Source organism: Falco biarmicus, chromosome 10 (genome assembly GCF_023638135.1).
Source record: "Falco biarmicus isolate bFalBia1 chromosome 10, bFalBia1.pri, whole genome shotgun sequence".
NCBI lineage: Eukaryota > Metazoa > Chordata > Aves > Falconiformes > Falconidae > Falco > Falco biarmicus.
Genome location: NC_079297.1, coordinates 14,764,744 through 14,791,115, shown reverse-complemented (window position 1 = coordinate 14,791,115; position 26,372 = coordinate 14,764,744). Strand labels below are relative to the sequence as shown.

Sequence of the window (26,372 nt, the reverse complement as noted above, 5' to 3'; positions counted from 1 at the left end):
GAGGCAGCTATCTTGAGCTCCCCAGCACGCAGTGTGTCCCTGACCTGCCGTAAAGCACCACGCTATGCGATGCAGCCGCTGTCCCAGCTCATTGCAGGCTGAGCCGGTGGAAAGCATGGGGCTCAAATTCTCCATGTGGGAGTGAGGGAGAAAACTCTTGTGTTTTCCGAGACACTTTTCATTTTTGTTTGCTTCTTTCTTGATCTCTCTGACCTGTTGCATTACCCAGACGTGACCCTGCTGTTGCAGGAGGTTGTATCTCGTCTACTATGCAGGAATACCCTCCATAAGCCATGCTCCTCTTCACCTTCACTTTCATGTTTCTGGATTTCTATCACATGATACAAGAAACCATGGATTTAAAAAAAAAACACATAGTGGGCAGGGAATGGATTAGATATTTAGAAGGAGTGCAGAGGCTTTTTTCCTTTCTTCTAGGCTGCCTCTTTCTTTTGTTGCCTTTTCACCTGAGCTCACTTCACCTCTCCTGTTGTTTGGAGCACGTGCTTGGCTCTTTCCTGATCTTCTCATGGCTTGTTTTGGCTCTGGGTGTCATGCTCGCTATTTGTTAATTGCTGTTTGGTGTTTTTCCCTAGCTGTCTATGTTTCTTCAAATTGTTTACCTTCATTTACCTGTTGGAGTGATGGATTTTTCTTACCTCTTATTACTTACTGTGTTTTCTGTATTCCCTTCATTCTCTGATTTCAACTTTTCACTCGCCTTGTGGTTGTCAGCTGTCAGTTATGTATGTATTATTTCTTTCTCTGCTGTTTATCTTCACTTTTACAAGGAGGTGAGCAGTGCTCTTGGATTAAATTTATCTCACTTAAATGCCTCCCTTGATGCTGCCTCTGTCCTTGGACCGCTTTCAGGGGATAAAGAATTGGTGTGGAGATTATAGGTGTGAAGCAATGACTCTTCTTGAGAGGGCATGAAAAGTATTATCCAGCTTTCCAGGGATAAATTGACCACCTCGTTTTGGGGAGGAACCGGTTTAGATCAGCACAGAGGTGCCCGTTGCCTGTACCCGGTTATGGAGGGGCAGCGGCAGCTCTGTGGCACCGTGAGGTTTTCTGTTGGGATGCTGGGGCAGTGGGGACACACGCCCCCGTGAGATGCATGTAAGGAAATGGGGTGAAAGGGTCTGAAAAGCTGACTTGCTTTGCCCTAGATTGTGAAGGCTTGCATGGGAAAATATTTTTTTCTGATGTTTTCCAGAATTTGAGGCTCCTTCTCATATTCTTTGCCTGCCAAATCCTCCCCCTGTGTAAGAAAGCTGAAAATCTAGAGCTCATGTGATGAAAATCCCTAAATTTTTTCTTTTTTTTTCTTTTTTCCTTTTCCCAATGTTTTCATCACAGCAGGAGCCAGAGTAAGAGGATATGCGTAACCTGCCTGTCTTTGTCTTAGTGACAGGAACAATGACATGGGGAAGCTGGTCAGGGGTGTCGCTGCTCTGTCCTTAAGTTTCCTTGTGCAACTGATGGTGATTCAATAAATGAGGCACAGCAAGACCTTTCACTCCTCCTATGCTCATCAAGCAATCATCGCCCCATCATGCCTCGGCTTCAAATACCTCATTTGCATCTGGCTGATGTTGAACTCTCCTCCAGGGACGGGAGGATGCTTTTTGGGTGAAGCACGCAAGAGTGGCTGGTGCAAGCTTTTGCACAGGAGGTCCTGTGGAAACACTGTGTGCTGTGAGAAATGAAATTAAATGGATTAAACAGGAGATAGAAGGGGGAAGGGCACCTGGTTAGCTATTGTTGCAGAAAACGTGGAGAGAGAGGGGGAAAAAAAAAGTAAAAAATATTCCAGAGACCACCATTAACTGCACTGCAGGTCCAGGGCTCTTTTAGTAATTGACTGTGTAGTGAATGTTGGAAATTACATAAAAAGCTCTTAAGTGAGAGAGGGCTTTTAGTGAATGGTTGGGTGAAACAAAGGAATACTAATTCTGGTAGAACTTTTATTCTAATTTAAGGAAGATCCTTTCTCTGAGATAATAGCAGCACTAAATAAAGTGAAATACCTTCTCTGTTAGCTCCAGCAGGAACTGGATGAAGCTCTCATTCACATAAATTTTAATCCAACATGTGTCTGCATAGTAATCAGTTGTGGGAGCCTTCAAACTGTTGTAGGATGAGGGACGGTGCTTAGGGCTAAGATAACTGGCTCTCATACGAGTAGGAAGAGTAAATTAGGAGTGGATCAGCCATGAGTTTTAGCAGAGCAATTGTAATGTATGCCAGCTCAGGGGAAACATTTAACTAAATTAAGCTAAGGGTCTGTCTCCTTTGCAAGGTAAGTTTTGAAGCAGTCCTCTACTAAAGAGAATGTAGTAGTCCTGGACTCCAAACAGACCTTTAAATCCAAGTTTTCCTGGGGTTTGAGAAAGCTGAGAGCTTGAGCAGAATTTTATGGCCTTGGTCTTGACTCTTGAGCTGTAAACACTCCCATAAAATGAACGCCAAAGTTATAACTTCCACAGATTTTTAAGAGCTGCAGTGGAGAAAGGTCCACCTGGATTCTGCTCTAAGAACCTGTCCCCAGAACACTTTCAAGTGCTATTAAACTGCATTAAACCCCCTTTTTATGGCAGAGGGTTAATTTCAAACACCAGTCTATCAGCCTGACACGTTCTTCAAGAAGGAACAACTTTACGAGACATATTTAAAATAATTTCTCTGACACGTTTACAGCTGTAAGAACATTAGTAAACCAAAGTGGCTATTCATTGTGCAGTAGCCACTAAGCAATTACGTTTTGTCAGTAGGCAGCCTAATGAAACCAGCAGTTAACAACCTAATGAGAATGGAAGGCAGCCCATTGTTCCACAGAGGCATCCCTTTGCTGTCCCTGGTTATCCTGCACACAGTGTGTTCAGGTAAAAGTTGATGTTCACATAAAAACTGCCTGGTTTTGCAGAAGGGTGATGCACTTTTTCTGTGGCGGTGTTTCACACGTGTGTGCCCAGGTGCTGCCACGTTGGGATCACATCACAAAGCCCAACAATTCTGCAGGAGCTGATGAAGAGGGAGATGTCTGATAGCATGGCAAGGGAAAAATCAGAGTGGTGGGATTTTCTTTTAGTGTTTCCCTCAGTGCCATGTTCGTATCACAGATAAGGCAGCGGAGGGCTAAGGCATCTGTTAATGACCAGGAGATTGGTACAGAGCCCAGATGCTGACCCACGGAGGCCCACTGTGCCCTGGCTGCTCTCTGGACTGATGTCTTTGGAAAGCATCCACATGTGTCCATCCCCCACGCCACCCCCCCTCTTTTTTTTTCCTTTTTTTTTTCTCCGCTGCTGGAGTGCTTGGAGCCTCTTATTCTTTTGCACGAGGGAGCCTAAAGGGTCATGCTGCTGACAAGCAAACTTGTACAATCCTTCTGCAGCTCATCAGCGAGGAGAGGACCAAGCCAGCCATCTGTGCAGGGGTAATTAAGCAGCACAGCCTGGCAGGCAGCCAGCAAGCAGGCAGGGGACAGCGGGATGCTCCAGGCAGGGGGACCAGTGCCGATGTTCTTCTCCAGGGCATGAGGTAACACTGGCAAAGGGGCACAGGTGTGGAAGGGCCAGGTGTCCCCTCAAATGCAGGTATTGTCCTGTCCCTCCAGGCCGCTCTGAAGTCCGCTGTGGATATCGGAGCTCCTGGCTGAGCCGATGGAGATGAGCTCATGCAAAGAAGGTGCTGGGTAAGGGCGGTCTGATGACCAGCAAGTAAAGTGGCGAGTGCTGAAGAATAGGTATGCCAAGTAATTCCAGCACCTCTTTCGAGCAGGGCAGGGTCAGAAGTTGAGGAGAGGTGGCCGTGTGGTAGCAAACTGGGTTTGGAGGCTGCAGCTGGTGCTGGTGCATTGGTGCTCATCTCACCTGGCTTATGAAGGAGCCCAAGCAGAGCTGGGTGTGGAGACCTCGGGCTCCGGCTCCCTGCCATCCCTTGTGCTCGGTGGCTGATTGTACAGCCTGGAAGGCACAGCCCTGCATCCTTCTCTGCCCCGGCTCGGTGTGGGTATTGTGAAAGCTACGTAAGTATCTAAGCCTTTACCTATATATTGATAAACCTTTAGAGCAAAGATAAGGAGTTGCTGTTTTGGTTCTAATTCTAGGCTACTTTCAATCTAGATTTTCCCTGACAGTTAACATATTGTTTTTTGGTTTCTTTGAACAATCTGTCATTCTTTTGATAGGTAATGAATAGCAGCATCTATTTTACCCTCATTATACACACTATTCTATAATGTCTAGCCTTTTTAGGTTCTTTCTTCTCCAAGTCCTAATCACTATGCTCACTCCTATACACTTCTAATCATTTTTACTGCTTACCGGTGGACTTTTCAGTTCTGCCACCCACATCTGAAGCAAGGCCTCTGTGACTCACTGCACGCTGTGCTAGATGTCAGGTCAGTCTATAGAATAGCATTAGGATGTATTCAGCTGTATTTCCTCTTCCTCATTCTCTATACAAGGTAATGTTTTGCTACGAGCACTTTTGCTTTCTGAGTGCTCTCTCATGGCTTGATCCTTTTCCAGAATAATCAGAGTGATGTCAGGTTTTAATCCCCTCTCAGCTCTGAGGTCTGGCTTTTGAAGAGCCCTAGTTGTGCTCTCCTACTTGTCTCATCCAGTCCTTGATAGAAATATTTGGCCTTCATGGATGATTCTCCAAGTTTGTGCATGCTGGCACTGTTTTCCTTGGAAGGTTTTTGAGTCTTTGAAGCCTTTTCTGGTGTGGGAATGACAATCCTAATGCTTGATGGGGATTGCACCTGCCCGAGTTGTGAAACCTGCTGAAAAACGCTGTTTCTTTCCTTTCAGGTGACTGTTTTCATCAACAGACTATGAGCTTTTGGGATTTCTTTTCAAAGGGAATTTCAATTATTCTCCATTTGGGGTTTCAAAGGGAAATGTTTTTTTTTCACCAGCACCTGCTTACAATCCAATTAGCTAGCTGCCTTTGGGAATTAACCATAACGCATTTCAGGAGAACAGAATAACAACAGGACAAAATCAAGCAGTGGCAACTCCGTGAGAGTCTTGATGGAATTTGGACCCAGCCTTTCCCAGGGGCAGGATCCTGAACAGCCCCGTAACTCTCTGCCATCTCCTTTGCCTGCTGCCATGCAGTGCCTTGAAGTGGTGGGGGAAAAAACCCATCTTGTCACTCTGCTCCAGGTTCACATGTGTACTATCACCTGAAAACATATGTATTCATGCCTGTGGTTCGTGTGCCTGGGCTTTGCACACAAAACCTCTTCTTTTGACAATGCGGCCAGCCTGGCTGCTAGGGCACAGAGCTCTCCGGCTGAGAGCCTTTGGGCTCTCTCCTCTGCAAGAGGTGCTTGCATCTCCTCTTTCTTCACCTGGTTTTCCCCCTTATCTGAAGGTTCCTTGATGGAAGTTTTTGCAGATGGGAAAGCGCAGCAGGATTGCTAGAATGAAACAGGCTTTTTTTGTGTGTGATGTGCAGTGGCTGGCTTTGAGGCAGTTGATTCATCCCTTGGGGGCTGGGTTTAAAAACTCTTTAAACTCTACAGCTGATCTCCTGGAATCTATCCGGGACTGAGAACATGCTGTTGTGCATAAACTGTGCTCAGCAGTACTAACTCAAGGCTTCATCCTGCTCATTTCAGACATGAGTAGGTGGTTCCTTATACTGGTCCTCTCACTGGAAGAGATACATTCAAAGAATTGGTGTCCCATAGGTATTTAGTTATGTGTTTTCGTCAAAAATGTGGTTAGATGAGGTATGCGGGAGTCATTTCTTTAGGAGGAAAGGAGAAACCGCTGATGCTGCCCAGGACTGGGCCTCCCTACACAGCAGTCTGGCACAGATGTGCTTCTGAAGAGTTTTATAATTTGTCCTTGTGTTCCGTGTGTGATTTAATGAAAGATTTTTTAATGAAAGACCCTTTTTGTACTGTAATTGAGCTCTTTATCTTATCTGAAAAGCAGAGCACAATCCTTTCCAGAATGGTGTTTGAGTAACAGCCTATTTGCATTTCCCCCACAGTGGTGTTGCTCACAGGAGCCACTAGCTCTTTATTTAAGAGCAGACAATAAACAGATTTCTTTGAGTCAAAAATACATTGGTGATGCCATACAGAGTAGGTTTGAGAAGCAAACCATCTCATCCCAACTGAGCAAACAGAACCTTCCCTGGTCCTGAAAAGCAAGAAGTGAGCTTTCCCTTAGTGAACACCTGAGTCTTCGTGCAGTTTGATGCTCAGCAAAGGGTACATGGAGGTGACAGCTGTCAGCAAAATTGATTACTCTGGGCAGGTAAAAGTTGGTGGGAGATAAAAGTGGGAACTTCAAAACAACAGGGTACTGGAAAAAATTGTAAGAAAGGCAGTGTTCAGTGAAAATCTCCCCTTCATCTTAAGCCTTCAAAAACCATTTTGACAAAAATGCCCTGCTTTTGATCAATCTGATCTTCCTAAATAGTGTTTCACAGTCAGGATTATGAGTTAAGAGAGTTTAAAGAAGAAATCTTAGCACAGGATTTTTCACTGTGACTTTAGTCATTGTTTTAGTGTGCTGCAGGCTGGAGAGAGGCCACGAGCCCCCGCTGCAGGCTGATGGGACCCTGTTGACCCAAGAACTGATGGACACTGCCCAAACCTAGTGTTGGACTGGCCCAAACCCACAGTCTGGATAGGATCATGTGAAGCCCTTAACACTAGAAAATACTTGAATCTTGATGGTGATCCACAATTCCCACTCCAAAACCATGGGCAATGCAAATAGTGACCAGTTTGCTCCTGCTCTGTGCAGAACTGATGGTTGTGAGTAGCAGAGCCATGGGATGAATCGGCTGCTGGCATGTTGGGGCACACAAAACTTCACGTCTCTGCTGCTTTGGTCCACAGAGCAGAGTGCATTTTACTAGACAAATACCTGTGGAGTGAAGAGGCAAGCCTTCCCCTGCTGCTGGCCGTTGTTTGATCATAGAGTCATAGAACGGTTTGGGCTGGAAGGGACCTTAAAGACGATCTAGTTGCAACCCCCCTGCCATGGGCAGGGACCCCTCCCACCAGCCCAGGTTGCCCCAGGCCCCATCCAGCCTGACCCTGAACGCTGCCAGGGACGGGGCACCCCCAGCTGCTCTGGGCAGCCTGTGCCAGGGCCTCGCCGCCCTCACAGGGAAGAATTTCTTCCTCGTATCTGATTGAAATCTACTGTCTTTCAGCTTAAAGCCATTCTCTCTTGTGCTATAGCTACATGTCCTTGTAAAAAGCCCCTCTCCAGCTTTCTTGATGTTGTGCTCATTGCAAACACATGAGTTACATCTTGTACAGGTCTGTGAAGTCAATGCAGAGGGTTCCAGGCTGGGCTCAGATCAGCTGTGTCACCAGGTGAGTGAGGACGAGACTCTGCACCACATTTCCACAGCTGGAGATAAGTGGGATGAATTGCATCCGCTGACAAAGTGAGAAATGCATCATGTTTTGTCTCACCTTGCATGGCAGATATGCTAATGTAGAACATCGCTGTCTTCCCAGCTTCTGCTTCTTCCTCTGCGCTCTTGCACTGATGCACACCTTGAGTGAGAAGACCCATCCATTTTGATCCTGTCACTTCATACTTCCCTTTGTACTAATCCACTCATCCCTGAGAAGACCTCCATTACTGGAGTAATAAGCACTATTGCATCAGGCTTTGATGTGATGAGCAGTGGATTTTTGTACTCAACATGTCAATTTAAACTGCTACGAATAAAAGATCAATTCCTGCTTTCCTGGAGAAGAAATTAAGGAGAAACCTTTTTGTGTTACGAACTGAATGTACAAGGCTGAAAAGGGTGAAGGTGGCGATGAGGTTGTCTCCCGAGAGGAGTAAATTTGTCAATTTAGCAAATTAGAGAGAATATGCTTGCATCTTTTAAGTAGTCAGGTACCAAAATAATGTCACTCTGAGTCGGCAGGGCTGGGAGTCGCTTGTGCTGCTAAGCAGAGCCATGGATTTTGACAGATCTACTCACGCGAGAGCCCGTCTGCTAATGGCAGCTCCATGAAGCAGGGTGTAGGGGCGGCTGATCAAGGACAGTTTCTCTGCCTGGTTTTCCAGTGTGTTGCTACAAGGCTGTTTGAGGGTGTTTTCCATTCCCTTTGCATCCCTGTGGATGGTGTCCTTGCTGAGACCATCCTGCCACACGCTCACTGCCTGTGCGGTGGCACTGACATGGCTTGCACCGACGTGGCTTGCACCATGCACCGGTGCCTTCGAGGGCTCGGTCCCCTTTCATGCAAAGCTGTCGCAGGTTAGAGGGAATTTGATGAATTATTCAGCAGCATCAAAGGCCCTGTGAGAAATAATTAGTGGCTGTGATTACTTAAGGTGAAAGTGGAGGATTTCATACTTTTTGGCAGAGGAGCGGGTGCTGCTGCAGAAGCTCTGATCCAGGGTGCAGCACCCTGGGACGTCATGGAGAGGGGTGAGAGGTCCCCTATGGCACCTCAGTCCCACCTGGCACAGCTTCCCATCCAAAATCAGCCCAGACCCCATGGTCTCCCTATGCAAAGAACTGCTCTTTGTGCTTTTGGCCAGAAACAGGATGAAATGAGGTGGGGGGAGGTTGAAAAAAAAAGAAAAAGCAACGGAGCAATGCTGAGGGCAAGAGCTCCATTCTGCAGGGATGCTGTGGAGGGGGCTGGAGGCAGCGCCCTGCCTGCACTCACCCGTGCTCATGGGTGCTCATGCGGTGTGTGCCACCCGGTGAGTCCCTTCCGCAACTAACGTGCTCCTCTTTATATGTAATTAATTAGCAGCAGGTTTTGATTCTGGAATCACAATTGTGCCGGTGGAGGAATATGAAACAATGTGTTCTCTTGGCGTTGGAGCTCCTTTAATGGTACCCACGACTACGTTCGCCAAGGTAACAGGGGGCAATGACTCAGAAGATGTGCAGCCAGCAGCTGGCAGTGCAGTGCCGGCTCCATGGTGCCTGAGCACTTGGATTTGGTGCTCCCAAGCACAGACCTCACGTCCCTGCAGCACCTTTTCATCCAGGGAAGGTGCAGAAAAGGTGATGGAGTCCCCAGGGATGTGGTGCCAAGAGGTGACGTGATGAGATGAATTTTCCACATCAGCCCTTTCTCACTGTGTTATTTCCTCCCTTTGCAAGATGATGTGCAGGGATGTTTCCTCTTTTCTGCCCCCTTCACTGTTACTCCCTGGAAACCTGAACCTAAGAAGTGCATTCTTGGGGTTTTGTTCTTTTTAATTACACTGGCCTGTACATCAAGAACGACTCTATAGCTTTCCCTGGGGTTTGTTACTATATGAATCTCTGAGGCTTTTTCTGCTTTTTGGCTCTGATTTTGTGACTTGGTAGGCATGTGCTGAATTTGAAAAATGTGGTCAGTCCTGTTACTCTCAGAGGAGCTGCTCAGCTACCTGAAGTTAAGCAGGTTTGTATTGCCCAGGTACCTATGGCTGTAATTAAAATGTAAAATAATTTCCTCCATTTCAGTTTCGTGAGACTGTTCTATTCTGTTTATGGTACATCCTCAGTTTGGTTAATTCCTGCTAGTCCCCTTCACATCCCTGTGAATACTAAAAAGAGGCTAAAATTAAATACTTGAAAACATCAGAAAAGCTTTGAGAATATTTAAAAGCCATCGTAGTGTTTTATGGCGCTACCCTTTCTCAGTTAAAGATCCTTCCATTTTTTGGTGATTTTTTCCCCCCTCTTTTTTTTTTTTTTTTTTTTTTTGCTAGCTGTGCTTATGCTATCTTCCTGACAAGCTCCCAAAAGAAACCAGTCAGCCAAGCAGATAAGGAAACAGATGTAGAGTGCAAAGGTCAAATAAATACAGACAGCTCTGGAAAAAGGCTTTGCAAAATGATGGGGAGCTGAATAAGTGAAAAATAAGGGTTTTTTTTGGAATGGGATCTCAAAGGGGAAACCCTTTTCTGCAGAGGAAAAAAAACACCTTAGCCTCCAAAAAATGTCTTAATGAATTCAGGGCAGTAAAAGAGAAAAAATAATAACTTGCATTTTGGTAAATGTGAAGCCCTGCCAGACCTATGGACTCGCTGCTGGAGCACACACAGCCTCTGCAGCCATGCAAAACTGTGCCTTGGGCATTTAGTCTCTGATTTTCTCATCATTTTATGGCCTCTGCCATGTAAAGAATGATATGGAAATGCTCCAACCTAGGAAAGCATTTAACGAACTGCAGTAAGTAGCACTTACATTTACCAGTCTAGCTGGCTGCTGACCTGGGATTGTTGCTTTACTCCCCATTTCTGAGTAATTTAGGTTATTTCTAGTTTATTAGGAAAGAGACAAGTCTTTAATTAAAATGCAGTTAATTCTAGCTTCATTAGCCTGGATCGTATTTCACTGTTCCTCTTATCATAGGCAGAGATGGGACTTGCGCTTATTTCATTTAAAATGCAAAATGCCACCAGGTGGTCGCTCTCCGGTACAGACAGTGACTTATGCCACAGCGTTTGTCACGGACGGCCGCAAAACCCTGACCCAGATCCATCCTAATGACTCCATCAGCCCAACCTACCATCCCAAATGGGACTGGTGACAAAGGGCATCGCTAAATGCCTGGCTCTCTCTGTCCTTGCGGCGTGGCTGTGTACCCTGGCACTGCTGATCCCTCCTCGTGATGCACAGCTCACAGCCCTAGCTCCCCTCTCCCTGTGTGGGAGGGATGCAGGGCTGGTCTCAGGTCTGCTCCCACTGAACCACCGTGCTTGATGGCTCCCATGTCATTTCGTCATGGCAATAAAAATTAATGAGCAATATAGCTCTCATCCCTCAATTATTGAATTATGGCTGCATTCTGAAATGGTGAAGCGTGTGTCTGGGCTGCTAAACCCACGCTAAAGGAAGAGTAATGCCGCAGAGGTAAAATGAAAGGGAGATTAAACCCACCTATGTTTGCTATTTAAATCCTATTGAACATCAGTTATGATCATCCTGATAAAGACAGGGCAGCATTCAAACAGATGCTGAACATGGTTCCTCTGGTGCGTCTCTAGATGAGATTACAAGGAAGCTATTGTTGTTCCTTGGCCACAGCAGCTGAAATCTAAATCTCAGCAAGTGCAGCTCAGAGGGTGAATGTGTACTGGCACTGGGCGTCAGGGTAGGGGGTTTGTTTTCAAAGAATCAGGCAACACAGAAAGAGAGGTTCCTGAAAACAGTAACCACGCACAGCCTGCAACCAGGCATCTAGCAGCGGATTTCGTATTCAAACGCAGGGAGGGAAATCTAATCAGGACTTGCTAATTTTCATGAAGTCTAACACTTGGGATTCACTTCAGACTCACATTTTCCTGGAATAATTCAACACAAACACTTTAGTCTCATCAAACAACAGAAAAGTCAAGTGTCCATGTATAAATATACAATTTGCCTTCCTCTTGTGGTCACCGCAACCTTTCCTCTCCTGCGGTTTGCAGTTGCCCTGCTGGCCTCTGCCCCCAGGACCTGTCAGCTGTTCCACTTTGCATACTGATGGTTCTTCACAGGAAAGCAAACAAATGCTTGCTTAAAGCAAGCCCACTTCACAAGCAGATTTTATTTGAACCCGAATCCAAGCTCATCTCCATTGTCATGTACCTCTGTTATTTCCCCCCTCACCATTGCTTTTCCATTTCTTCTTCCTATGCAGTTCTCCTTCCTCAGCAACATCATTCAAAACTACATAGAATTCAGACACTGCTGCTTTTGTATTTGTATCTGCTGTGATACCTTATCTCAGCTAGATCTCTATTTAACATCTGGTTTTCCCTGGGCTGGCAGATGTATTCTTTGAGCTGTAAATATTGCAAAGCAGGGATACAGAAATCTTCCTGCCCTATGAATTTGACTGAGGTCCTTTTCTAATATCTCACTGAACATCTGAAGTCTCCCTTTCCTCCAAGAACCTCCAGAGCTGCTTTTGGCTAAGATCAAGCAGAAAGCGCTCTTTGGATTCACTCCCTAGCTGTGTTTCCATCTCATGCAGTGGCCGGTAGGATGTCTGGCCGGGCAGGCAGCTTTTGCAGACAGGTCTGCAGATGGTCCCAGACCACTGCACCTTTGCCTGCTGGTGTCCAGCCCAGACCACAGCAGGCTGGGTGCCATGTGGGACCTTTTCTTCACCACCGGCTCTGACAAAGCTGGTGCCTGGTATTTTAACTGATGATGTGGTCTGGCAGGATTTGTACTTTGGTTTCCTGGAACTGGAAGCTCAAGGCATTAAAAGTCTGTGCAATTAAACCACTGCTGACCAGTGGGATTTGGGGTTGCTGTTGTGGCTCTCATGTTGATTGAAATACCTGATTGCTAATGGTTGTATCCTGATGTGCTGGGCCAATGCAGGTGCTGACCGCAGGACCAGAGACCACCTCAAGCCAAGGCCCTACCCAGCCTTCTCCTGTTGGGAAGCAGCAGTGTGGTGATGGTGGTGGCCTCGGTCAGGATCAAAGTGCTGATGATGGTTTCCAACACTAACTACAGTCTCTCTTTGCTGCTAGGTCAACCAGAGGACCCACCCCAGGGACAGATTAGTGCCACAGTCATGTTTCTCTGGGGAGATGGGGACTAAACAGAAATGGGACGTGACCTGCAAAGCTGAGCATCGAGCTGGGGAGAGTGTGGTGATGTCTCTCCAGAGGTGCAGGGTCTTTAGCCTGACTGTGACCCCTTTCAGGAAATGGGAAGCCCCCCCCTCCTTGCCCCGTTGTGTCGCCCTGAAGCACAGGTCTCAATGTCCTGCAGAGCCCAGCAGCCCCATGGCAGAGGCTCCACTGCAAAACCTTGTTTTGCTCATGACCACCACAGTGAAATAAATTGGCTGGCCTTGTGGCTCTGTCCCTAAGCCCAGGCAATGCCTGTGTCCCCAGCTACCTTACACCATCCCTGGAACTGCCCCAGCATCGGGGAGCCCACAAGCTCCCACCAGCTGCAGAGTCCCTGCCTGCACCCGCCTGGCCGTGCACCGTGGTCCTGCATGCGTCAGCGGTAATGAGCCCTGTGCTGGGAAACCCCAGGGGCTGCAGCGGTGATATTTTGGGGAGAAACACACGGGGAAAGCAGAGCTGTGCGTGGCCAGCTGGGGACATTTGGGCTGGTGGGAGGACCAGGGTGAGGCAGTGACCTGCTGAGCCGATTGCCACCATCAGTGCTTGCCCAGGCTGGGACACAGAGTGGAGGAGCTGTGCACATTTGCACACACATGTGCAGGGACGGACGGGTGCGTGGCTTGGGAAGCCCCTTTGATTCCTCAAGCAAAGGCCTAAGTGCATGGTCCTTTTCATCACATAGCAGGTAAAAAACCGAAGCAGCTGAGATGTATCTTAACCAGGGAGAGATTTGGAGGCGGGGGGAGAAAGAAATTCGTGGTAAGTGTGAAGGATGCTTTGAAAAAGAGTAAAACATGCTGCCAGGCTTCCCTCTGAGAACAAGTCTGATCTCTTCCTTTTTATTTCTTTTGGTGCTGTGTTATTCCTCCGTGGCTAGGAGGCTGCAGGCGTTTCAATTCTTTTCTTCAAGTCCTTGTTTCAAAAAGGGCCCAAAATATGTTTTCTTCTAAGACGCAGCAAATGGGAAGCGCATAATGCAGCTGTCTCTAAGCTTCTCTTCTCCTGTCTCGGGGAGAAAGGAATTCACCAAGCCCTAGAGCCTGACTCACTCGCTGTGTGAGCATGAATTAACCAGGAATGTTCGAGAATTATTCCTGAATAATTCATGAACCTGAATTAATCATGCATTTTCATGAATTATTCATGAATAACTCATGGAAATGCAAGGTTTATTCATGCTCCAAAAAACCCAAGGCTTTTTCTCTTCTCTTCTGCTCTCTCTCCCTGTAAGAAACAGACCTGAAACAAGCTAAGGAAAAAAAAATAGTATCTGTATATAGAAAAATAACAGGAATAATAATGCTGAAACAAAACAACCAGGGAAAAAGAAAGCCAAGGGTCTTTTTTTCTTTGCAGTGGGGACGGCAGGTGGGAGCTTTCTAAGCCAGACAAAGGAGACCTGACAAGGAACTGTGGTGAAGGGACAAGCCCGAGGCAAAGAAGTGTCCGGTCGCCTCCTCTCCTGGAGCAGGCAGCTGAGAGCTGGATAGACAGGAGACATTTTGCAAGACTCAACACCTGGAGGAGTGCTAACCAGGCAAGGACCGAGCTCTATTGCTATCAGGATTTTGATCTCTTTCTTTCTCTCTCTCTCTTTTTCTCTGTTTGTGTATTTGTGTAGTTTTGTTGCATTCATTAAGGTAAATGAGCAACTGGTAAGTGGGGCAGGAGGGAGCAGCAGCAGCTATGAAGATCAGTGATTTTTCTTTAAATGTTAGAGAAAGGAAAACCCCTCCAGAGAGCTTTTTGGGGCTGGGGTGGTTTGCTGTTTGGAATATGGAGCTTTTTACAACAGAGCTAAGTGTCTGGGAGGGTGAGATCTCAGATATGCATTTATCCCAGTTTCTTGGTCTGTAACCTTCCCTGGGCTCAGGAGAGGGCTGGGTGCAGCTGCCTGCTGCAAGAGCATCCACCAGCAGGGAAGGGGATGTGGGGAGCCCGGCAGTTACCACACAATTCATTTGCGTGTGGTGCTTCCTTACGAAAATAAACCTTGGAGTGTGTCTCGGCCAAGAGGAAAGGGTTGGAGTGAGCCAGCTGTGAGCCGGTGCCAGCAGGGCAGGCTGGCAGGTTTGGGGAAAGTTACGGTTCCTGCAAGGAGCTTTGCTGTAGCTGATGATGGGGGGGTAGGGGGCCAGGGGGTTAAGGAAAAGGAGAAAGTTCTCCAGGGTGAACTGAACCTCCTCAGTGAGAGGAATCAAACCCAGGCTTGGCTTTAATGAGGGTGTGGAGGTAAAACAAAAGACTGCAATAAATTGGGTTCTAGCTGCCTTCTCTGCCATCTTGTCCCTGCTCCACCTCTCCCCTCCCTCCCCCAGCTCCCTCCCATCAGCTTTGGACACTGTGGCCATTCTCCACACAGTGCCCAGCACAAGGGCTCAGCCCCAGTCCCCAGAACCCTTCTGCCAAATCCTGCTGCAGAGCAGAGCAGGATGGTCTGGGGTGATGCTCTGCCAGGGCCCTTAGGAGCGCTGGCAGATGGTCTCTACTTAATTTTGTCCCCATTCATGACATGTTGGTTGAAACCTGGAATGAAGCCTTCCCTGAACCCAGCAGCCCGTGGCTCCTCAGCTTTCCCTGTGGCTCAGGAGGCTTTGAAAGTCAGCAGTACCCTGGCTGCTGTTCAGTCGCTGAGCTCTCCTATTTCTCCAGTGATTTAAGCCTGCAGCTCTAAGGGGAACACCAGGGTGTCCCAGTGGGCAGAGCAGTGGGCCGGGACCCGGGAGACCAGCTCCTTGCAGCTTTGCTACTTGGCTGCCTTAGATGTTTCTGTCACTGCTCTGTGCCTCAGTTTCCGCATGTGTGAAATGCAGGTAACTTGCTGCCCTCCTTATCAGAGCACTTTGACATTTACTGGGGAAAATAACTGTACAGGCAAAGGGATGATCATTTCCTGGAAGAACCCTGGGTCTTGAGTCTCTTCTCTGTACTGCCTTGATATCACGCAGGTACGATCCTGTGCTGTAGCAAATTACTGTAGACCCATTGAGGTCAGTTGAGCTGGGCTGGCTCCCGGGGGCGGAGGAACCAGCCTGTCTCTGCTCAGCGGCTCATCCAGGGTCTGCTCTGGGCACCCCACCTGAGAGCTGGTCCTGCCCGACCCCAGGGGGCACGTGTCCTGGCTGGAGCTGCAGTTCCTCTTCAAATTAAACTGGGGCACACTAAAGGCACGTGGGGCTGTCTCCAGGTCAGTCCCAGGACAACCTCCCAGGGAAGGGGTTTAGTATGGGGCAAGCACAGAAGGGGAGGAATGGGAGAGGAGAAACAACTGGTAGAAAAAGTGCAGGGACAAGTCTTTTATACCTGTAGGCTGCACTTGCTCAGGTAGAGCATCATTTGCTAATCCTCCCAACCATGGGAGAGCACAAAGCTGTGCTGTGATGCTCCCCTACCGTTCCCCCCATGCCAGGTGGGCAGCCCCCATGTCAGCCAAGATCTACGTCCTCATCAGCTGGCCCGATGGCAGCCGGGTGATCAACATCGAGAACATCAAGGAGCCCCGCAAGCCCTTCCACCTCTACACAGTGGGCGAGCAGGTGCTGGCCCGCTGCCCCGGCTTCAGTGGGCTCTACTGGGGCATGGTGGAAGGCATAAGTGGTGAGTGACACCTCTCTGTCCTGGGCTTTGCAATCTGGGGCTCCTCAGGAGCAACCTTTAGAGAAGGAGTTCAGGGCTGAAAAGTCCTCTCTCCCTGCAGAGCATAAAGATATTTTAGAGAAGAAGCTGCTGGAAGATAGACAGCTCCTGGAGAAGTTAAGTGAGTAAGGTCTTTTGAAGATTGCACCTTTCTGCTTCCATTGGGCTTTTGGGGGTGGGAGGATGCTGTACATTCTATTCCTGTCATAGATTTCACATTGCTACAAGGGCAAAAAGTGCTGAGTGGGAGGTGGGAGATACACAACATTGATACCCCTTGCACATCTTGAGTATCCCCTTTGCTTTCAGAAGAAGAACCGGCTGTCCATAGCATGATGCCACCCCAGCCAAAAAAATCCAGGAAAACCTTCCCAAAATGGACCCTGGGGAATGGATCCAGGAAATACCATGGTGACAGGACTTACCCTGCAAAACCGCTGCTGAGGGTGGCCGAGGCCAGCCTGCCCCATGATGCTGGCAACTCCTCCATCATCAAGGAGAGGAGTGCCCTGGGCAACGTGGCAGGAAGCCCCCGCTCCCTGGCAGGTTCCCCCCACCCAGCCAGCGCCTTCACACCTCCGTCCACGTTTGTCACCATGGCCATGGCAGGGACTTCCCAAGGTGAAGAGGACAGGGCTGGTCCAGCTACCAGAGGTAACCGTGGCTGTAAATCAGGACATTGGCTTTTAGCTCTCTCCTGCCTCATCCTGACCGGCAGGCTGGGATGGGGACTGCAGAGCTGCCGGGAGACCTCTGCTTGGCTCCAGGGCTCTGTGTGCTTTCTCCCAGGGCTACAAAGGCTAGAGATGAAATTTCCTGCTCCCTTCCACCTGGGAGATCTCCCACAGGAGGTCTGTCTAAAGGGAGATGCCTGTGAGACAGCGTATGCTATCTGCTTTACCAGGCACCAGCTCTGTCTCCTGGTTCTTTCCTCAAGAGCCAAAAAACAATCTAGCCTGTGAATAATTGTGAAACACCCAAAAGCCTTGTGTCTCAATTAGTCAAACCTTCTCAGATTTGACTATTTCCCTGCTTTTCCATCCACTATCACATCCATGAAATGCATTTATAAAAACATGCTGGTGTGTTATTTACCTGCTGACTGACAGCAGTGCCCAGAGACACATTGGCTATGCTTGCCTTGCCCACTATGTCTGTTGTGACGGGAACAGAAGGAGCCCTTGAGATACCACCTTTTTCTAATAACAAAATCCCTATTGTTCAGTCCTGGAAAGCATGTCTGGATCGCTCTGTTTATGCCAAGGGAGTAATATGTTGCTGTGCAATCTAGCAGGAGTGCTTAGATAATCTGTTCTGGAGACAGAGGGATTCAGGACCTTTTCAGCAGCTGGCTTGTTCAGCTTATCTCCCATCCCTGCCTGTAGATTATGTTGTCTTGCCAATGAAGAGGAAGTCAGATGGCATCTTGTCCCAGTGCCAGCAACACATCTGCCTGAACAGGTAACACTTGGAAGCATGGTGAGGACCCTGAACGTTTCACACAACGAATATTCATTTCATAGTGGAGGGTTTGTCCACTCTGTTTCCATGCCCTGGTGGTGCTCACTTGGAATAGATGTTAATGTAGAATTAAACCCAAAACACAAAAGGTAATGAGAGTTTGTGCGGGTGCAGAGCAAGAGGAAACAGCCTCAAGTTGCACCAGGGGAGGTTTAGGTTAGATATTAAGAAAAATTTCTTCACCAAAAGGGTGGCCAAACATTGGAACAGGCTGCCCAGGGAGGTGGTGGAGTCACCTGTTTAAAAAACAGGTAGATGCAGTGCTTAGGGACATGGTTTAGTCACGGAGTTGGCAGTCCTGGGTTAATGGTTGGACTTGATGATCTTAAAGGTCTTTTCCAACCTAAATGATTCCATGGTTCTGTGATTCTATACTGCAGAGCAGTTGGGTCCCTGGTGCTCTGGAGTCCTGATCCCTTGGTGGGTCAAACAGGAGGACCCCCATATCTGTGCACCAGGGCTTGCTCTGTGTGGAAAGGAGGGAGCACAGGAGGTTGACCACATGAAGACCCATTGACTTTTCCTCTCAATCCATGCTATTCTTGCTGCGAATGAAAACAGAATTGACTTTGTGTTGAATTTCAACCTTTGAATTACAGATCATTCTCCTCAGAAATGAATATGAATATGGACATGAAGCTTCTTGTGGCAGTGCTTTTTAGCTTGCTTGTTTCTTCCAGCTGTGAAGAGCGAAAGCTTGATGCTTTGCAAGAGACGGATGACTTTGAGAGAGTGCAGAAAAATTTTGGTCCTGGTGAAATGGAAAGGTAATTAGCAAGAGAAGGCATTTGTTCTTAACAGTATTTTCCTCCTCACTGCAAGAAAAAGCAGTGAGATGACAGCTGGGTGACAAAATGGTGCAATTTTAGAACCAAAACCAGCTGAATCTCTATGTAATCAGAGCCAGGTGTTTCTTCCTGATTGCAGGGCTTGGAGTTGGAGATGCAAGAAGGCTCTAAAACAGTGCAGAAACCACAAGGCTTTTGCCTATAACAATCAAAATGACATCTATCATGTTTGAACGTGGCTGTGTGGTGCTTGCTTTATTGTCCGTTACTTTTATGACAAGTATCTAGTGATGAAGTAGCTGCTGGGGATAGTTTTCCTGCAAAGAAATGGGTACCAAAAAATCATGTTACAGTACTGGCATTGTCATTTCCTGCGTGTCTGTTGGTTCATGTCACACGTATGTGCCTCCCGGGACATGCAGAGCAGGACATATCTTTCCTTAAAACTGGAAAGAAAATTGAGCATCACAGTCTCCACGCATGCATGGCAAGGTGGGGTTGAGGTTTAAATTCTGAACATTTCTGAGCTACTGAAAAGTCTGGACCATGTCATTTTTCTCTCCTGCCTTGCTCTTCACCCAGGTGTAGCTGGATGGGCTGATGCTCTGGAGAGAAACTGTCCTGTCCCTGTTTGCAGGAGGCATGTAATCACTGCTTGGGTGGAAGTGCTACGTCCTTTAGCAATATCCACAGTGAGGCCATCATGTCTTCTTCCCTTTACACCTGTAATTTTAATTTTTCAGGGCAGAGAAGATAGAGCAGCTGGAGAGGATGGTGTTGGACCTCCAGCAGGATGTCCTCTCTCTGAAGAAGAAGGTGCAGAGGCTGGAATCCCTGTCCTTCCAGGAGGAGCCCCACCGGCAGCCATGCGAGGTGGTGGAGCTCTTCAATGGCTACACCAAGGAGCAGCTCAAAGAGACCATCCGGTTTGACCAGAAAATCAGCACTGCCTGCAAGACACTGCTCTACAAACTCTTCACGTCTGACTACATCCAGAGCCACTCCATCACGGGGCGGAGGGGCAACGCTTTCCGAGAGGCGAAGCCCATGATGGATGAACGCTGCATCAAGATCATTAGGGTGCTGTTGAAGCAGAAGTTTGGAGATCACCTCAGTGACACAGTGATCACGGAGAAGATACAAAACGTGCAGAAAGCCCTGAGGCAGAAGTTTAAGACAGAATGTCTCTGATGTGTGGGGGACTTGGTGTCTCTTCCTACCATGCTCATCGGTGTACCTGAGCAGCCCTCCCAGAAAAGATGAGTCTGACCTACCGCTGTTCAGCTGATGGCCCCCGAGGAGCCAACCCCAGGGAACACAAGGCAGACCTTCCGCTGCCAAACCTCTGCCTGCATTCAGCGAGCGGGAAGCTTGCCCAGCTTGGCTGGGTTTTGCACATCTGCTAGCACTTTAGAAGTTCCTTTCTGTCCAGTCTGTGCAAACCTCACTGCAGGGTGCATCTAATGATCTCTGGGCCCTCTTTGATGGACATGCTCAAAAGCTTGAGGGGTCCTGTTGAGTCCAAGTAGGGGTCAGTAAGTCAGCTTTGTTCCACCGTGCAGTGGGTTAGGGAGAAAGGTTGGCTCTGGGGTAGGGAGTCCTGCTGCAGATGTGCTTTGCCACCCAGCACGGTTTCACTCTGCATGCCTGTGGTTGCCGCCTCCTGCCTGTGGGACAACATTTGCTCTCTTTGCTCCCAGTGAATGTGTTTTACAATTTCCTTCTATCACAGAAAGGCAGACTCATTAAAATGACACCATAAAACAGCCAGAGAAAGATAATTTCATTTTTTCCTCTATTTTAATGTAGCCGTATGGAAGAAGCATCTTCATTAACAAAAATCTGCTGAAAAGAGGGGAAGTGGTCACCCATGGAAATTAATTGACACTAATTTTCCTTTCAAAACCAGATTATTTCCATGGAGAAATACTGCAGGTTTTTATAACATAAGAGTGGGGGATGGAGGGTGAAACATGGCCTGCTGTAGCTACACCTTTCTTCAAATATCAGACATATTATGAACACAGTCACTATAATTTAAATACAGTATTTATATCCTAGTTGAGAAATTCCCGGTACAAACAGGGATTTTGCTGTGTGAGAGGCTATAGCAAAGAGCTAGAAAGATGTGTCTTTTCCTAAATAGTTCAGAGCTGGAGTATGGGTGGGTTGAAAGTGTTTTTAACATTAAAAGAATAAGATGCTGACACCAGTCCGCCTAAGAGAAGCGCTGCAAAATACCAAACGTTCCCTTTTAAAGAGACTTCTCAGGCAAGAAATTGCTTTTCTAAGTTCAATTTTTACATTATTCAGGAAAGGAAATGTAAGTTGTTTTGCGCTAATCAAAACATATAGTTTAATTAATATGTTTTCTTCTGTTGTTCGAAAGAAGAAAAAAGTGTTATTTTCAGGATTTTCCTGCCCCCTCTGACTTTTTTTCTAGTTGAAAACCAAAATCATTAAAGTAGGGTTAATGCTATGAAGCATTTTGATTTTGGTGGGGAGATACACTTGCCAACATTTTTGGCACTGATTTCATCAGATATGTTTAACAGTTGGACTGGATTGCTGTAGCCGATAACTAAAGATACTCCTGTTTTCCCAGTGCAAGTGTTTTTCCTAACTATTATGCAAACGTGCCAGTGATGATTTCTCGTTTGTACGGACCTTGACTTGAGCAGCAGCTGGAGCAGTTCTGCTGTGATCACTTGGAGCCAAGAGTGCAGCCGGTCCTTGAAAATATGCTCCAACAGAGCAGAACTGCCCCAAAACCTCCTCAGAGCAGAGACACCCGTTCAATTACAGCTGCCTTGCCAGAAACATGTTACCTTCCCACTGCAGGCAAGGCCTTGGGTGGGTATCGCTGCTCAAGGAAATACCCCAGAAGATGTTTTTAATGTTGACTTATCAAAGAGAAGATTAAGGAGGCACAAACAACCTTATTTTGTGGGCACTTGCTTTGGCATCAGCCCTTGGAGCTTTTGCACGCCTTCCCTGCAAATTCCTCTTCTCATTTCCCCCACACCATTGCAGCTAGCAGCCCAGCAGCAGGCAGGGATGGAGAGGATGGATACCTCAGACCCACCCCAGTGAGGGACCACCATCACCTCCTGCGTGGGCAGGGCTGCATCCAAGCCGTTTCCATGGGCACACGTTTTCACCTTAATCTTCCCTCCCGGTGCTTCATCAGATCCCTTGCCAAGCTGCAGCCTTGAAAGCCAGCTCACAAACATTATTTATTAAAATAAGTGCTGCTGCTGTCCACCCTTGCCGAGCCCCCTCTGACAAGCTGCAGATCATTACTGCGAAAGGAGGGAGAAAAGAGACCGAGAGGATGGACTTGCTGTGGGGAGCGATTGCTCCCGAAACCAGTCGTCTCTAATCAGCTTCTCTGGAAGCAGATGAGCTGGGTGACCTTTCTGCTTGAAAGGCCCTTTGGTGGCTCCCTAGGAGGTAAACTTCACAGCCTAACAGGCTTGCTGATATTCAGCGAGCGCTCCCAGGAAGTGGGGCCGGTGGCATGGGCTGATGGATGCACACAGCCATGGCACTAACGAGCCGGCACTCAAATGGGCCCTTCTCGGCTCTAAAAGTTGTCCTTAGCTACTCCTGAAAGCTTTGAAACGTTGGAGAGAGCTGAAGAAAGGCAATGCAGGCGGCTTTTTGTTAAACTTCATTTTTAAGGTATTTGTGAACTGGAGGCAGCATTTCCAGGCTAATTGGGAGCACTTGCAGGCACTGACGATCAAACATCACCGCAAGGATGCCGATGCTCTCACCTCCCTGAACTCCAGCTCCGGCTAATCAGCCTCGAGAGGGAAGATCACACAGTGCTGAGATGTGGCATCCCTTCAGGGATGAAGGGGTCAGGGAAGATAGAGGAGGAGGAGGATTTATGCCAGAACCACTTCACTTGAGGATGTTCAAAGCCCGTGTCTCTCTCTAAGTGACGAAGGGCAGCTCCACTGAATTGCATTAACTTCCCACTTTAAAAAAATTACTGGAGAAGCTGGACAGGTCTTTCTGCTGAGATGGTTCGCGCAGCCGAATCCACCGCATCTTGTTAAAAACAATGCTCCTGTTCAGCTGCTGAGCTCTCTGGGTGCAGCAGGGCCTGGGCAGTGAAAACTAGGGCCAAAACCCAGGGTGGTCTTCAAGGAGGCTTTGCACTTGGCTCAAAACCAAGCAGAAATGGGATTTGTCTGTCAACCTGTGCAATTATATAGGCATTAAACACCCAGTCCTCCCTCCTTTCAGCAGGAACCAGAGCAGCTGTGCTGTCCTCAGTGGTTTGCATGACTCAACCAGGGTGTGCAGCAGCTGAGCAGGGACCTCACAGGGCTCTGGGGCTCTCTGGGGGTCCCTGGCCCCCAGCACCGCAGAACACTGCCATGGGGCACTGCCACCCACCATATGGTTGCAGCGCTTTTGTTTCCTTAGGAGCAGGCTGGAAGCTATGCGCTGCTCACCAGCAGCAGTGCTGCCAGCAATTTTCCCCTGGTTTTCAGGGAAAAACCTTCCCAGCTGGCTGGGCATCAGCCTTTACTCTTCAGCCGGGCCACAACATGAGGCTTCTGCGGTGTCCACTTGCAAAGGTGCTGCAGATGGGATCGCTGCCTTCACATGGGGAAAAATCCCCAGTCAAAACAAGAGGGAAATTCTCTGGTGTTTAACCCCATTTATTTCAGTTTCATCTCCTGGACTCTGCCAGGGGCATTCCAGCATGGGCAGATCTTAATTTGCCCATTTATTCACTTGTAGGATACCCACAGGGCAAAGCCTCTCAATTTCTGCACCCTGTGCATCCTCTAGAAACTGTAACACATTAATGTAAACATGTGATCTGTGGGAATCACTTAAAGGAATAATGTTAAAATGTAACTAAATCCCTTCTTGGGTTTTAATTGCGGCTTGCAAAGCCTGGCTGCCCTTGCACCAGTCCCAGGCAGCCGATGCTGAAGCTGCCTGATGCTCGGAACTTACTGGATGCACTTGAAAAAATCTTTTGATGCAGAATTAGTGGTGCAGTGGGTGGTGGAAGAGTCTTGTGCTCGTGGTTTCATCTGGTTTAAGATCCTCTCTCAAATGGAGGAACGAGGATAAGACCTATAGAGAGCTCGGCTTGTGGGGACAATGAAATATTTAAAGAACAAGCCATGGTCTGTAGGAGCTTGAAGCTGTGTGCCATCTCCTACTGACATTCAACACACAAACACTCAGTGCCATGAGAAGGTTTTTGCTTGTTCTGGTGAGTCTTTATCTTATTTGGCTTCAAAAAGATAGTGAAAGAGAGAAAATGCACAACAGAGATGTGGCCTCAAAGCTATATTTATGTATTTTATTTTTAGAATATTTTTTTACAAAGGTGATTTTTTTTAACCATTCTATGATTTTCTTGAAAGTATACCTGCAAATTGTTTTTGAGAGTGCATACATATACTTAGTAGGTGTGAAAATATATCAGATTTTAAAACTTAATCTTTCATGTGTCTGCTTCAGTCACATATTCATTACACCTAATTTTCACCTGTATTTCTCCGTCTGTAGTACATGATTACATTATTACGACTCATATCTCTCTATCTTCCCCATCTATTCTGAGACAAATGGAACTGGGGAGATTGTTATTAAAACACAGAAGGCATAGAAATAAAATTAAGGATAGCACCAGTTCTCTGTGTGCTGAATACACTGAGGAAATAAAAGGTCCTTCCATTTCTAATAAAATCTGGATATGAATTGCCTCATAAGAGCTTAAATGAATTATATTCAGAGGCCATAAAGAGAGGAAAGAGAGAGCTTGGAGCCTTCCGACTGCGGGATGACTGCTCTCCTTGCCTTGATCTGCAACACGACAAAATGTCCCGTGAAAGCTTCAGAACCAGATGCGATATTCTGCTCAGAAAGTGAGCTTCAGGACTTGATGAAGCTCTTGAGTCACAGGTCTACAGGCCATTGAAGTCCCTCCTGATGAAACAGCAATCCCATTGAAGCTGCTGGAGCTCTTCCCACCACCTCCCGAAGGCTCAACCATCACTTTAGTTCCTGCTCAAGTTCCTTGATGGTGGAGGGAGGACGGACCTGCAGAGGAGCAGTGGCTTCTTCTCAGCCCTGTGCTTGCCCCACCCTGATCCTCCCAGGGTCCCAGGAAGGATTTGGGATATGGTTGTGATTTCTCAGCTTCTCCATCTCAGTGCTGGAAGGTGAAGGCTGGTGAGGAGCATGCCCCACTTCGTCTTCCTTGTAAAGTCCCAGTGTCCCCTTGACAACAGCATGTACCTGCTGTCCCAGGACATCACCATCCTCATGAGATGCAGCTTGGAGAACACGCGTTCTTTTAATCATGCGTGTTATTGGGTGGGGGGTTTTGTTTGGCACAGGGAGTTAGCTGGAGCAAAGGGGACTGTGCCTAAGTCAATAACGGAGAAATTAGCCCCCCACAAAGCCTAGGACTTCACGGTGCTTATTGATTGTTTGTCTTAAATAGAAGCAGTGCCAGGCATCGGAGGGAAGAGGAGAGTGCCGAACTCATGTACTCCTGGTAATGAATAATCATTAAACTCCAAAGGACTTTATTATTATTACCATTAATTCTAGTTGTGCTGTGCCCAGAGACATGGAAGGTGGAGATAGATGAGTTTGTGCCCTACTTACTACAGGCTACATTTTATCCTGGTAATATGAGAAAATTGATCATTTCTTAAGTGAGAAGACTGATAAAATCACTGACTTCAGAAGAGCAACATCACTGCTATCAGATGTTCAACAAGCTCACTGGAATGGTGCTGGAAGAAGGGTCATATTCCTCTTCTGTATGTCTTAAATTCAGGAGGTGTCTTGCCCTCAGTTTCCCAGAGGCAGGAGGGCAGCAGTTAACCCTGTCCAGCGTCCACGCCTTCACTTGTGGGCAGGATTCCCCTCCATGCTAACCCACCCCTGCACAGGCTGGGCATCTCCCCGTCCCATTTGTTGTCCCTCTGATGTTTTTCATGCCCTGAAGTCAGAAGAAATTGCTGAAAGTGAAGAAAAGCCAGAGAAAGACCCCTCCAGCTGTAACAGGGATGGGCCAACAGTCAGAGGTTTAATGTCATTCCTTTAAAGTGGTTTGGACTGAAAGTAAAATACTGTCAAGATGTGGGAGCCCCGCTCTTTTTCACACTCCTAAAATTACTCAAGCACGTTCCTTTGTAACTCACTGTGTTATGGAAATGCCCCGAGCAGGAGGACTCATTATTCTGCTAGAAAATAAAAAGGAAAACTAGCTATAAAACACCCACAAAAAATGTCTGCCATCGTTTGTGCAGATCAAAAGGGAGGTGCGATCTGCTTGCTGGTTTTTGGGTCTTTGGGCAGCACGTTTCCTAATTCTCTCTTGAGCTGAACCAAGATGAAGTTGGGTTGCTTTCTGCAGAAGTACTACCTTTCCAATTGGAGATGTTTCTGTATTTCTTGGCTCAGAGTGGAATAAATGGCCATCAATGTCTTCATGACCCTTCCAGTGAGACCATTAGGGTGAAAAACGAAATCCATCAGTTTAATGGGTTGGTTTGGTAGAAGAATTTTAGAGGGAGCTTATAGTAGTCTTGCTCTTAATTCAACTGTTTCCTATTTACATAATACACATTACTGGTTTAGTTAATACTCCGAGGAATGGGCTAGGAACATTTATTTTCGAGAGGGAAAGCCATTCCTGAGAGACCCCGTGGCCCTGGGGGCACACCTGCTTTCTGGTGAACGAGTTGAAAGCTAGGACTCTCTGCCTTGTATTTTTTCTTGTGATTTTTTGCAGGCCATGCCTCGCTCTCTTGTGCTTGCTCAGCTGAGAGGA

At 47.4% G+C, this 26,372-nt stretch overlaps 1 protein-coding gene across 1 annotated transcript; it reads left to right on the top strand.

The window, feature by feature from the left end:
- Positions 1-16,021: 16,021 nt before the first annotated feature.
- On the top strand, positions 16,022-20,644 carry LOC130156188 (uncharacterized). Its single transcript, XM_056354485.1, has 6 exons — positions 16,022-16,196; positions 16,297-16,356; positions 16,545-16,889; positions 17,621-17,696; positions 18,437-18,523; positions 19,288-20,644. Exons 1-6 carry the CDS (start codon positions 16,022-16,024, stop codon positions 19,733-19,735), a joined length of 1,191 nt encoding a protein of 396 aa, XP_056210460.1. The 3' UTR covers positions 19,736-20,644.
- The last annotated feature ends 5,728 nt before the right edge of the window (positions 20,645-26,372 follow it).